The following is a 14,020-nucleotide window of genomic DNA, read 5'->3' on the forward strand; positions in this document are numbered from 1 at the left end:
CAGTCCACTCTCAAGATGAGTGGTGCCAAAAAAATTAAGCCACATTATTATGGGCCTTTTAGGGTGATCAAGAGAGTCTGAGAGGTGGCTTACATGTTGGATTTACCAGCAAAGAGTAGAGTCCATAATATTTTTCATGTGTCACATCTCCAAAAGGCATGAGGGCACTACATTATTCCTTCTACAATGCTTCCACCCTTGGACAATGAGGGGAAAGGCATTTTATTAGCAAAGGCTGTTATTGAGTTTAGGGAAAGGAATTTGAGGAGATGCACTATTAGGGAGTTCTTGTTGAAGTGGAAGGACTTGCCATTAAAGGATACCACTTGGGAGAATGAAGAAATTTTGTAGCATCCAGAGTTGAGATTTCTTGGGGAAAAGAAATTTCAATGGGGGCAAACTATAATGTCCCCATCTTTTTAGCATCCCAATGGAGTTATTAGCCTTTAGGTTCTCTGAAGGCTAAGTGGAGAAATATGAAGAAATTGATTAAATTAATTTCTTATAAAATCATTAAATAAATTAAAATTAAAAGGTGACTTTATATTTAATTAATTTAATTTTCTAGAAGCACAACTAATTATTGTATTAGAAAGGGGGAAGCTTCTAGAGAGTGCATTTTCTAAAAGTACAACTAATTATTTCCTTAGAAAGGGGGAAGCTTCTAGACAGTGCAATGAAATAAAATTTTATTTCCTCCTAGAAGGATGAAGGAAAAGAATAAATAGGGAGGGCAACCTCATTATTGGGCATTGAATGTGTTGTCATTTACTTTTCCAGATAGCTTGTGGAACCAAGGGTTTCTGTAGTTGTTATATTGATCATTGGGAACAAACACTCCCATTGATTCACATAGTTGAGGTGGTGAAATATCTTGTGAAGGGTTGCTGAAAATTCATGTTTTTGTAGTAATTTCTAGGTTTTTATTTATTACATTTTGCATTGTTTGAGAATAGATATTTAGGGCATTGGTAGGGTTTGCAAAATCTATTGTAATTTGATTTATAGCAGAGTTTTATATCAAAATTTATTGCTCTAATGTCTTATTGATGTAGATGCATATTTTCCTATTTGTAATTAGTGTTATTAAAAAACAATTGCATCTTCATTGTTAGTTGTTTAATGTGTTCTTTGGAAGCATATTTATTAAAGTTTGGCATTTGGAATAAAAATCAGAATTTACACATGCAATATATCTCTTGCTTGCAATGTGTTTGACAAAATGTAAAATAATTGAATGAAAAAAAAATTGGTGTTTCCCAAAGTTATAACTTATTAGAGTTATTACAAAATTACTATTTAAATATAGCATAAGAATAAAGCTCAAATTGAATGTTTAATTATTGACAATATCTCGTGGGCAGCTTCATCCACATTTCTATAGAAATTTTGCTGTGTTAGTCACATTCGGTAGATCATGATGTGCCTCTCAAACTAAAAAACAAATATATCATCAATTAAAGTATGTCAACATACAAATTCAATTGGAGTACAGTCCAAAAAATCAAGAACCCTAATCAAACACCAGTTAGATTTAGCTGTATGATTGGAAGTATAACTGATATGCACGACAATATTGACTTCTTGGTCTAATCCTGAAGCATATAATTAACAGTGAATTCACTCCCAAGAGACGTGGTTAACTATTCTCACACGTGATTTGAATTCTTTTCATGACATATAAATAGGGTCTCAGTGTTGCGAATATTACCAAGTGTTCATTTATCTTTCCAATTGTCAAAATTTATTTAGCATTTGATCTCTTCAGCTTGTCCACAAAGAATTTAGAAATGGGCATTCTAGTGATTGATGTAGAGAAGATTGATGGAGGAGACAAGAAAGCCATTATGGCTTAGATCACACAGGCTTGTGAATCTCCCAGATTTTTTCAGGTATTAATGCTTGTTTCATATGTGGTGTATGGTACAACAAGGGTCAACTATTTTATCTTTTGATTGTAAGTTATAAGGAATCAGGAATTGAGTTGGGACCATTCTCTTACCACGATTTTGGTATTGTCATGCAATAAAAAAGGTCAGTTTTACTTATATAGATAAGAACACAACAATAAAATGATTGTGATGATATTGCCAAATTGATAAAAAGGGTCAGTTTTACAAATATATAGATAGAAATAATTCACTACAAGATTATGTGATTGGTGAACTGGAATTGACTAAATTGGTTTAACTTTTTCAGATTATAAACCATGGCATTGAACACGGTCTTCTAGATAGTGTCAAAGAGGTTTGTTCAGAACAATATAAAATTAACAGAGAACAAGATTTCAAGAATTCCTCCCTAGTAAGGGCACTGAACAAAGCCATTGAAGCTGAAGCAAAGGGAAATAATGCTGAGAAGATTGAGAATTTGGACTAGGAGGATGTTTTTCAAGTCCATGAGATGAAAGAGACAAATTCTTGGCCTTCAGACCCAAAAGAATTCAAGTACGTTTAATATTCAATCAATACTAATCTATGTTGCTGCGACTGAATAATATTATAGTTGATCTTTCTATATAAATTCTATTAACAATCAGCAAACATAATCAATAGAAACAATTCATATGGTTTGACATTAGGACATCTTATTTCCTATAATCTGGGATAATAGAATTGGAGTAAACCCTTGTTTTTCATTTAATTATATTTAACTTTTGCATTTTGTACAGGGATACAATTGAGGAGTTCCGTAGCCAAATATACAATCTAACAGAGAAATTGTTGGAAATAATAAGTGAAAGCTTGCGACTAGAGAAAGGATTTCTGAAAAGGGTATTTGCAGGTTGGGAGAAGAAGGAAAAGCTATTCTTTGGCACAAAAGTGAGCCATTATCCTCCCTGCCCAAGGTCAGATCTGATAAAGGGCATCTGTGCTCATACAGACGCAGGTGGCCTCATTCTTTTGTACCAAGATGATGATGTTCCTAGCCTTCAGGTTCTTAGTAATGGTAGCTGGATTGATGTGCAACCTTTGCAACACTCAATTGTTGTGAACATTGGTGATCAGATAGAAGCAGTGAGTAATGGAAAGTATAAGAGTGCATGGCATAGAATTCTCCCAACAAAGGATGGAAACCAATTATCAGTGGCATCCTTCTATAATCCCTCGTACAATGCAGTGGTGAGCCCTGCACCTGAACTCCTTGTTCGAGGCCATGGGAACGCTGCTTATGAAATATCTGTGTATTCAGAGTACTCATTTGGTGACTAAATGAAGATTTACTCTGAATAGAAATATGAAGAAAAAGAGCCTCGTTTCAAAGCAATGGTAAGGATGAATTGACAATTTTCCTAATGAAAATGTTAGGAAATTTTGTTTGACAATAAATAAATTAGTTGTTATTTTAGTTAGGTGGGTGGATAATAAATACTAGTTTTATTAAGTCAATTTATTAAATGTAGTAGGTACAGTGATTATAATAATATCTTTTACCTTTTCATATTAATATTAATATTTTTTTGTTATTATTTGCTATATAAAATTTCAATATTGTTGTTCTACATTGGGATAGAAAACATTGACTTTAGATTATGACAGTAAATAAGAGAATGTACAAATATGAATGTCATTTACTAATAAGTGTTAGACTTATTGACAAAGTCATCCAATATATTTAGAATCTGAAAAAATATAATAATATATAGAACTTATATTCAAAATTCAAGTTACAAAGCTTACAAATAGCCCACTCAAATCATATATAACTACTATTAGATCACTACTATAAGTACATGTAACTTTGGTTTTTTCACCTACCTTTCTACTATAATTTTATTTTCTTTATCCCAGACACATAATTTCTCTCCTTCAACTCATTGAATTACAAAAGAGTTAAAAAAAGTAGAGTTATTAATTATTAAAAATATATTATAATCTATTTTAAATTCAAACCTTTTAATTCATTAATAAAGGAAAATCTTGCAGTTTTTAGCCTCTAATTTTAGTTTTTCATTGAAGTCATCATATTATTTCAATTAAAATTTATTTTTATTAGGGGATTTCATTATTGGTATTTCCTCCTTCTAATTGGTTCATTGAACTTATGAATTTGAATTTCTATTGTTGATGTTGAGAGATAAGATATATTCACACATTTAAGGTCAATCTTGGTAGGATAAACCATGGACAGAAATAAAAACTCCATGCAAATATAACAAATAACAGAAAATAATAGAACACACAGAAATGAACACAAGGCACCAAGATTTAACGTGGTTCACCCAATCCCTGGGCTACATCCACCAAACAGCAAGTCCGATCTTATTACAATCCAATGATTACAACCTGATTATAATTTGTAATCCCTTACAGCTCAATATCGCCGCAAGAATAAATTTTGTATCACAATATTATGAAAAATACCCAACCCTAAGCCCTTTTATACAAGTATTAAACCGCTTTAGGTTTATAACATGTCGGCCATATGTCGGCCATAATATGTACAATATTTATGAAGTATGTACAGTACTTTCCTGATCAGTCACCACAATCTAACAATCTCCCACTTGGGGACTGATCAGGCTCCACACTAAACAACAATCTCCCACTTGGAGACTGATCATGTAGCAATACCACTACCACATGGGGTTCCCACTGGATCAAACCATCCTGGACTCCACTGTTCTTTTATTCATGTTCAATCTAAAAGACCAACCGAAGCTGAAGAAGAGTTCATCTTCTCCCTTGTTACAACCTTTGTCAAAATATCTACTAGATTGTCATTGGTATGTATCTTCTCTAGCTTTAACTATCCATCCTCCAAAACTGACCAAATGAAATGGTACCGCAACTGTATGTGTTTGTTCTTAGAATGCAGAGCTGAATTCTTAGCAAGATGAATGGCACTCTGACTATCTGTGAACAAATAATTATCCTTCTAAGGATGTCCCAATTCTTCCAAGAAGAATTGAAGCCATATCATCTCTTTGGCTGCTTCTATAGCAGTAACATACTCTGCCTCTGTAGTGGAGAGAGCATTAATCTTCTGTAACCTAGAAACCTAGCTCACGGTTGCCCCACCAACAGTAAAGACATAACTTGCAGTACTCCACCTGGTATCAATTTCCCCAGCCAAATCTGAGTCAACATAGCCCTGTAAATCAGTAGTAGAGCCCCCGAAGTGTAAACACTTATTGGATGTTCCTCTCAAATATCTGAGAATCCACTTGACAACATTCCAATGCTCAAATCCTGGATGACTCATATACCTGCTAACGACTCCCACTGCATGTGTAATATCTGGCCTAGTGCATACCATAGCATACATCAAACTTCCTACAGCTGAAGCATAGGGTACCTTGGACATCTTATCCTCCTCTTCCTGTGTCTTGGGACACATCTCCTTAGTCAATTTCAAATGACCAGGTAAAGGTGTGCTGACAGCTTTAGCATTCTCCATAGAGAAACGTTGCAACACCTTCTCAACATAATCAGCTTGAGATAGTGTCAATGTCCTGTTCTTCCTATCTCTGCAAATCTTCATACCAAGGATTTTTTTTTCTGCCCCCAAATCCTTCATAGAAAATGCATGTGCTAATTGGCATTTCAGCCCCTTAATATGATCCATGTTAGACCCAACTATAAGCATATCATCAACATATAAACATAAAATAATCTATCTATCATCATCCAACCTCTTAAAATAAACACAGTAATCTGAATGACACTTATTATATCCATGCTCATGCATAAAACTGTCAAATTTCAAATACCATTGCCGAGGTGCTTGCTTCAAGCCATATAAACTTTTCTTCAATTTGCACACTAAGTTCTCCTTACCTTTGACCTCAAAACCCTGTGGCTGAGCCATATATATTTCTTCATCCAAATCACCATGAAGAAAGGCTATTTTAACATCCATCTGCTCTAAATGCAAATCTCTAGTAGCCACAAGACTTAAAACAGTACGAATAGAAGTCATTTTAACAACAGGAGAAAATATCTCATCAAAATCAATTCCCTTTTTTTGTGCAAATCCTTTTACAACTAACCTAGCCTTAAATCTTTTCTTACTTCCTTCCTCTTCTTTCAACATGTAAATCCATTTATTATGTAAAGCCTTTTTACCTGCAGGCAACTTGCACAAATCCCATGTCTTATTTTTCAGCAAAGAGTCCATTTCATCTTTCATTGCAGACTCCCACTGAATCTTAGTATCCACCTGCACAACTTCATCATAACTTTCAGGTTCACCAGCATCAGTAAGCAAAATAGAATACAAAGAGGGAGAAAACCTTTGTGGAGGTCTAATTTGCCTTGTTGACCGTCTAACATTCACTAGTGTGTGTGGTATTTGTTGTTGCAGTTGTTGCACATCATGAGGAATGGCTGGAACATTAGCTTGTGGAGTATCATCCAACACTACATAATCATCTTCTTTCTTCTCATGTTGCTGCAACAGATCTTTGTACAACACTTTCTCATTGAATATGACATCCTGACTTCTAATAATTTTAATATTTTCAAAATCCCAAAGCCTATAACCAAATTCATTAATTCCATATCCAACAAAGACACATTTCTTTGATTTAGCTTCTAGCTTGGTTCTATTTTCAGAGTCTATATGAGAAAAAGCTTCATAACCGAAGGTCTTGAGAAAAGAATAACTCACCTTCTTACGAGTCCATGCTTCCTTTGGAATACCATAGCCCAAAGGAGTAGACGGACCTCTATTAATCAAATATACTATAGTATTGACAGCCTCCGTCCACATGTGTAAGGGCAACCCAACATGCAACCTCATGCTCCTTGCATGCTCCATTATAGTCATGTTCATGCGTTCAGCCACTCCATTTTCCTGTGGAGTCCTTGGAATAGTTTTTTGTCTACGAATACCATTAGTGGAGCAATAATCTTCAAATTCATGACTGCAATACTCACCACCATTATCAGATCTGAGATATTTTAATTTCTTACCAGTCTCATTTTAAACCAAGCATTTCCATTTCTTAAAAGTTTGAAATACATCACATTTTTGTCTAAGGAAATAAACCCATACTTTTCTAGTTGCGTCATCAATAAATGTAACATAATAATGAGAGCCACCAAGGGAAGATACCTGGGCTGGTCCCCATACATCTGTATGCACAAGCTCTAATTTCTCCTTTTTGTTTTCCTTCCTTGTCTTTACAAAACTCACTCTCTTTTGTTTTCCATACACACAACTTTCACAGAAATCCATATTCACACATTTTAGACCTGGTAAAACTTTCCTTGAATGGAGTACTTTCATACCTTTCTCACTCATGTGCCCAAGTCTATTGTGCCACAACGTTGTATCAGAATCTACAGCAACTATTTGTTCTCCCTGCTCAGCTGCAGTAATTGTTCTTGAATATTCATTTTTCTCTAAAACAATCAAAGTAGAAGGAACAATATCACCTGTAAAAAGATATAAGGTGCATACTTTCACACCTTTTGCTACTACAAGGGAACCTTTTGAAACCTTCCAATTTTTATCATTAAAACTAACTACACAACCCTCATCACCGAGTTGCCCTGCTGAAATTAAATTTCTACTTAGTTTTGGAACATGTCTTACCTCATGTAGTAGCCAATGATTCCCATTCTGCAACTTAATCTTAATTTTTCCCTTTCTAACAATCTGACAGGGTTCATTATCCCCCAAATAAACAAGCCCAAAATCCCCTTGGACATAATCAATGAAATAACCTCTATGAGGTGTAGCATGAAATGAAGCACCAGAATCTAAACCCCATGAATCATCAACACTTTCTAAAGACAGAAGCAAAGCATCCTCTTCGGATTTGTTACTTACCACATTTTCCTCCTTGTCTCCATCTAATTTATCTTCTTCATTTTTCTTTCGATTCCAGCAATCTTTCTTTTTGTGCCCTGGTTTCCCACAGTACCAAAAATCATTTGGTCCTCTCAATTGAGACCTCCTCCCCTTTGACTTTCATCTTGATTTCCCATGATTTCCAGAGTTACTTCCTCTTTCAGTCGTTCTACCCCTGCTTTGTGCATTTGAAGCACTTCCTGATGTAGATCCACCTGAGGATTTTCTATGAGTTTCCTCACTTAAAATAACACCGATCACATCATCATATTTTAGGGTACTAGATCTAGGAACATAATTACTCATCACCATTACCAAGCCATTCTAGGTTTCAGGCAAAGAACACAAAATCAAGAGAGCCCTAATTTCTTCATCAAAATTGATACCCACAGAAGATAATTGACTAGTAATAGTATTAAACTCATTTAAATGATCTGCAACAGACCCACCTTCTACCATTTTCATATTAAATAAATGCTTCATGAGAAATACTTTATTTGAAGCGGAGGGCTTTTCATACAGTGTCGCTAGGGTTTTCATCAAATCTTCTATCGTCTTTTCTTTTGTAATATTAAATGCCACCGATGGTGCCAAGCATAACCGAATGCTTTCGAGTGCCTTTCTGTCCAAAAGATCCCATTCAGCCTCTAACATAGTTCCTTGATTCTTGGCTTTTCCTTCCAATGGATTCCATAAATCCTTCTGATATAAATAGTCTTCCATTTGCATCTTCCATAACTGGAAGTTCTACCCATTAAACCTGTCAACCCTCAACTTACCCTCATCTGCCAGCGCTCCTACTCAACTGTGAGACTCCCACTTAACTATGAGACTTTCCTATAGAGGATAACTAAAAGACAACCTTGCTCTGATACCACTTGTTAGGATAAACCATGGACAGAAATAAAAACTACATGCAAATATAACCAATAAGAGAAAATAATAGAACACATAGAAATGAACACAAGGCACCAAGATTTAACGTGGTTCACCCAATCCCTGGGCTACGTCCACTAAACAGCAAGTCCGATCTTATTACAATCCAGTGATTACAACTTGATTACAATCTGTAATCCCTTACAGCTCAATACCACCGCAAGAACCAATTTCGTATCACACCATTATGAAAAATACCCAACCCTAAGCCCTTTTATACAATCTAACAAATCTATTAGTCTAAACAATTTCAACTTAGATGAATCCCAAAGTAAATCTCTCAAATTGAAATTAAATCTCTCAACTTTGGGATTCATGTAAGTTGAAATTGTTTAGACTAATAGATTGACGTTGAATGTGTGAATATATCTTATCTTTCAACATCAGCAATAGAAATTCAAATTCATAAGTTCAATGATCCAATTAGAGGGAGGAGATACCAATAACAAAATCCCCTAATAAAAATAATTTTTACTTGAAAGAATATCATGACTTCAATGAAAAACTAAAATTAGAGGCTAAAAACTGCAAGATTTTCCTTTATTAATGAATTAAAAGGTTTGAATTTAAAATAGATTATAGTATATTTTTAATAAGTAATAACTCTATTTCTTTTGAAGTCTTTTGTAATTCAATGAGTTGAAGGAGAGAAATTATATGTGTCTAGGATAAAGAAAATAATGTTATAGTAGAAATGTAGGAGAAAAAAGCACACATGTAGAAAAAACCAAAGTTACATGTACTTATATAGTAGTTATCTAATGATACACTAATTCATTTTAAAAAAAATTTCTTTATAATCATTTTTATATATGATTTGAGTAGGTTAAGATTGTACAATTAAAAATGAATCAGATAAATAAATTAATAATTATTGAGTTAAATTTGTAGAAATTAGATTAATTAAATGCAATTTGTAATTTGATTTCTAGTGGACTATTTGTAAGCCTTTCAACTTCACTAATAGACCAAAGACCCTTTGTAACTTGAATTTTGAATATAAGTTCTATATATTGGTTATATTTTTCTAGATTCTAAATATATTGGATGACTTTGTCAATAAGTCTAACACTTATTGGTAAATGACATTCATATTTGTACATTCTCTTAGCTACTCTCATAATCTAAAGTCAACTTTTTCTATCCCAATGTAGAACAAAAATTTTGAAATTTTACATAGCAAATAATAACAAAGAAATATTAATATTAATAAGAAAATGTAACAGATATTATTATAATCACTGTATCTATTACATTCAATAAATTGACTTAATAAAACTATTATTTTCCACCTAACTAAAATAACAACTAATCTATTTATTGTCATACATAATTTCCTAACATTTTCATTAGGAAAATTGTCAATTCATCTTTCCCACTGCTTTTAAACGAGGCTCTTTTTCTTCATATTTTTGTTCAGAGTAAATCTTCATATAGTCACCAAATGATTACTCTGGATACACAGATATTTCATGAGGAACGTTCCCATGTCCTCGAACAAGGAGGTTAGGTGTAAGGCTCACCACTTTGTTGTATGAGGGATTATAGAAGGATGCCACTGATAATCGGTTTCCATCCTTTGTTGGGAGAATTCTATGCCATGCACTCTTATACTTTCCATTACTCACTGCTTCTATCTGATCACCAATGTTCACAATAATTGAGTGCTGCATAGGTTGCACATCAATCCAGCTGCCATAGCTAAGAACCTGAAGGCCAGGAACCTCATCATCTTGGTACAAAAGAATGAGGTCACCTGCGTCTGTATGAGCACGGATGCCCTTTATCAGATCCGGCCTTGGGCAAGGAGGCTAATGGCTTACTTTTGTGCGAAAGAATGGCTTCTCCTTCTTCTCCCCCCTTGCAAATACCCTTTTCAGAAATCCTTTCTCCAGCCCCAAGCTTTCACTTATTATTTCCAACAATTTCTCTGCCAGATTGTATATTTGGCTGCGGAACTCCTCAATTGTATCCCTGTACAAAATGCAAAAGTTAAATTTAATTAAATTAAAAATAAGGGTTTACTCCAATTCTATTATCCCATATTATAGGAAATAAGATGTCCTAGTGTCAAACTATATGAATTGTTTCTATTGATTATGTTTGTTGATTGTTAATAGAACTTATATAGAAATATCAACTATAATATTGTGCATTCGGTGCAGTATAGATTAGTATTGATTGGATATTAAACGTACTTGAATTCTTTGGGGTCTGAAGGCCAAGAATTTGTCTCTTTCATCTCTGGGACTTGAAAAACGTCCTCCTAGTCCAAATTCTCAATCTTCTCAGCATTATTTCCCTTTTCTTTAGCTTCAATGGCTCTGTTCAATTCCCTTACTGGGGAGGAATTCTTGAAATCTTGTTCTCTGTTAATTTTATATTGTTCTGAACAAACCTCTTTCACATTGTCTAGAAGACCGTGGTCAATGCCATGGTTTATAATCTAAAAAAATTAAACCAATTTAGTCAATTCCAGCTCACCAATCACATAATCTTGTAATGAATTGTTTCTATGTATATATTTGTAAAACTGACCCTTTCTATCAATTTGGCAATATCATCACAATCATTTTACTATTGTGTTCTTATCTATATAAGTAAAATTGACCCTTTTTATAGCATGACAATACTAAAATCATGGTAAGAGAATGGCCCCAACTCAATTCCAGATTCCTTATAACTTACAATCAAAAAATAAAATAGCTGACCCTTGTTGTACCATACACCACATATGAAACAAGCATTAATACCTAAAAAAATCTGGGAGATTCACAAGCCTGTGCGATCTGAGCCATAATGGCTTTCCTGTCTCCTCCATCAATCTTCTCTACATCAGTCACTGGAATGGCCACTTCTGAATTTCTCGTGGACAAGCTGAAGAGATCAAATGTTCAATAAACTTTCACAATTGGAAAGATAGATGAACACTTGGTAATGCTCGCAACACTGAGACCCTATTTATATGTCATGAAAAGAATTCAAATCACGTGTGAGAATATTTAACCACGTCTCTTGGGAGTGAATTCACTATTAATTATATGCTTCAAGATTAGACCAAGAAGTCAATATTGTCGTGCATATCAGTTATACTTCCAATTATACAGCTAAACCTAATTGGTGTTTGATTAGGATTCTTGATTTTTCTTACTGTACTCTAATTGAATTTGTATGTTGACGTACTTTAATTGAAGATATTTTTTTCTTTTTAGTTTGAGAGGCACATCATGATCTGCCAACTATGACTAACACGACAAAATTTCATTCTCTCACCAAGTTAAGCTTTCATTTTCCACGTTTCTGCTTGTCATTTGAATTTCTGTAGAAATGGGCACGAAGCCGCCCACGAGATATTGTCAATAATTAAACATTCAATTTGAGCTTTATTCTTATGTTATATTTAAATAGTAATTTTGTAATAACTCTAATAGGTTATAACTTTGGGAAACACCAAATCTTTCTTAAATTTAATTGTTTTATATTTTGTCAAACACTTTGCAAGCAAGAGATATGTTGCATATGTAAATTCTGATTTTCTTTCTAAATGCAAAACTTTAATAAATATGCTTCCAAAGAACACACTAAACAACTAACAATGAAGATGCAATTATTTTTTAATAACACTAATTACAAATAGGAAAATATGCATCTACATCAATAAGACATTAGAGCAATAAACTTTGATATAGAACTCTGATATAAATCAGATTGCAATAGATTTTGAAAACCCTACCAATGCCCCAAATATCTACTCTCAAACAATGCAAAATGTAATAAATAAAAACCTAAAAAATACTCCAAAAACAAGAATTTTTCTATAGCAAATTCCAACTTATTCCTTACTTCACAAAGTTGGCCCTAAGCCACAAATTTGGCACACTGAAAAGACTAATTTGTCTTCTACAACTATCAGAACCCTTTGGAAGATATTTCACCACCTCAACTATGTGAATCAATGGGAGTGTTTATTCCCAATTATCAATATAAAAACTATAGAAACCCTTGGCTCCACAAGCTATCTGCAAAAGTAAATGGCAACACATTCAATGCCCAACAATGAGGTGGCCCTCCCTATTTATTCTTTTCCTTCATCCTTCTAGGAGGAAATAAATTTTTTATTTCATTACACTCTCTAAAAGTTTCCCCCTTTCCAAGGCAATAATAAGTTGTACTTCTAGAAAATGCACTCTCTATAAGCTTCCCTCTTTCTAATACAATAATTAGTTGTGCTTCTAGAAAATTAAATTAATTAAATATAAAGTCACCTTTTAATTTTAATTCATTTAATGATTTTATAAGAAATTAATCTAATCAATTTCTACTTATTTCTCCACTTACCCTTCAAAGAACCTAAAGTCTAAGAACTCCATTGGGATGCTAAAAAGATGGGAACATTATAGTCTGACCCCATTGAAATTGCTTGTCCCCAAGCAATCTCAACTTTGGATGCTACAAAATTTCTTCATTCTCCCAAGTGGTATCCAACATGTAAATATTATGGACTTTACTCTTTGCCTGTAAATGCAACATGTAGGCCACCTCTCCAACTCTCTTGATCACCCTAAAAGGCCCATAATAGTGTGGCTTAATTTTTTTGGCACCACTCATCTTGAGAGTGGACTAGCAGTAAGGTCGTAGCATCAAATATACCATATCACCTTCCTCAGAAGTTCGCTACTTCAAAAGTCTGCTTTTAATCTTCTGAATGCATGTCCTCACTATCTTCCATGCTAGAGTAATCCTAAGATTCCTCCGAGTTGTCCTATCCTCTAACCCCATCATCTCAAGAGGCAGAGTGAGTTTTAATGTACTAATAAATAAGTAGCATTAAACCATCATGAAGAGGAGGGTTGGAAAAAAAACTTTTCTCCCCTGGACCATTAATACTGCTTTTCATGAAATAATAAAGATAAATGGACACCTTAATGCCATTCCTGATAGTTCAAGAGGGGGAAATGATGCAAACAAGCCCAAAAAAATCTACCATCCACTATAACATATCTGGTATATATTGTCCATTTCCCTTTTGTTTTACATCATTATAATATTATTATTATTACATGTAATCTTTTATCTTAAGCCTGTGTTTTTATCTAATATTGATTCACTATTTCCCTTAGTTTAGGTTATAATGTGTTTTACTATGTTATCCTCTAAATCATCATCTTCAAATTATTCCTTATCCATTTCCATGATTCTCTCAACTAACTAACTTTTTTCCTTCATTGCTTGTTCACTTTCTTCATCTTCTTCTTCAATGTCAAGATCCTCATAGAATTCCTAT

At 33.8% G+C, this 14,020-nt stretch overlaps 1 protein-coding gene and 1 pseudogene across 2 annotated transcripts; one reads left to right on the top strand and one right to left on the bottom strand.

The window, feature by feature from the left end:
• Positions 1 to 2,403: 2,403 nt before the first annotated feature.
• LOC149559742 (1-aminocyclopropane-1-carboxylate oxidase-like) lies at positions 2,404 to 3,424 on the top strand. The gene is given in 2 exon segments (XM_089827475.1): positions 2,404 to 2,447; positions 2,672 to 3,424. Coding segments are annotated over 2 exon segments (657 nt in total). The 3' UTR covers positions 3,285 to 3,424.
• A 6,606-nt stretch (positions 3,425 to 10,030) lies between these two features.
• Positions 10,031 to 11,630, bottom strand: LOC149559743 (1-aminocyclopropane-1-carboxylate oxidase-like; annotated as a pseudogene). The gene is made up of 3 exons (XR_016364203.1): positions 11,490 to 11,630; positions 10,935 to 11,182; positions 10,031 to 10,710 (listed from the first exon to the last, which is right to left on the bottom strand). The product of XR_016364203.1 is annotated as a 1-aminocyclopropane-1-carboxylate oxidase-like (transcript).
• Between the last annotated feature and the right edge of the window lie 2,390 nt (positions 11,631 to 14,020).

The sequence above is a fragment of the Cupressus sempervirens genome, chromosome 4 (genome assembly GCF_028749045.1).
Source record: "Cupressus sempervirens isolate cs-2001-9-10 chromosome 4, ASM2874904v1, whole genome shotgun sequence".
Lineage (NCBI taxonomy): Eukaryota > Viridiplantae > Streptophyta > Pinopsida > Cupressales > Cupressaceae > Cupressus > Cupressus sempervirens.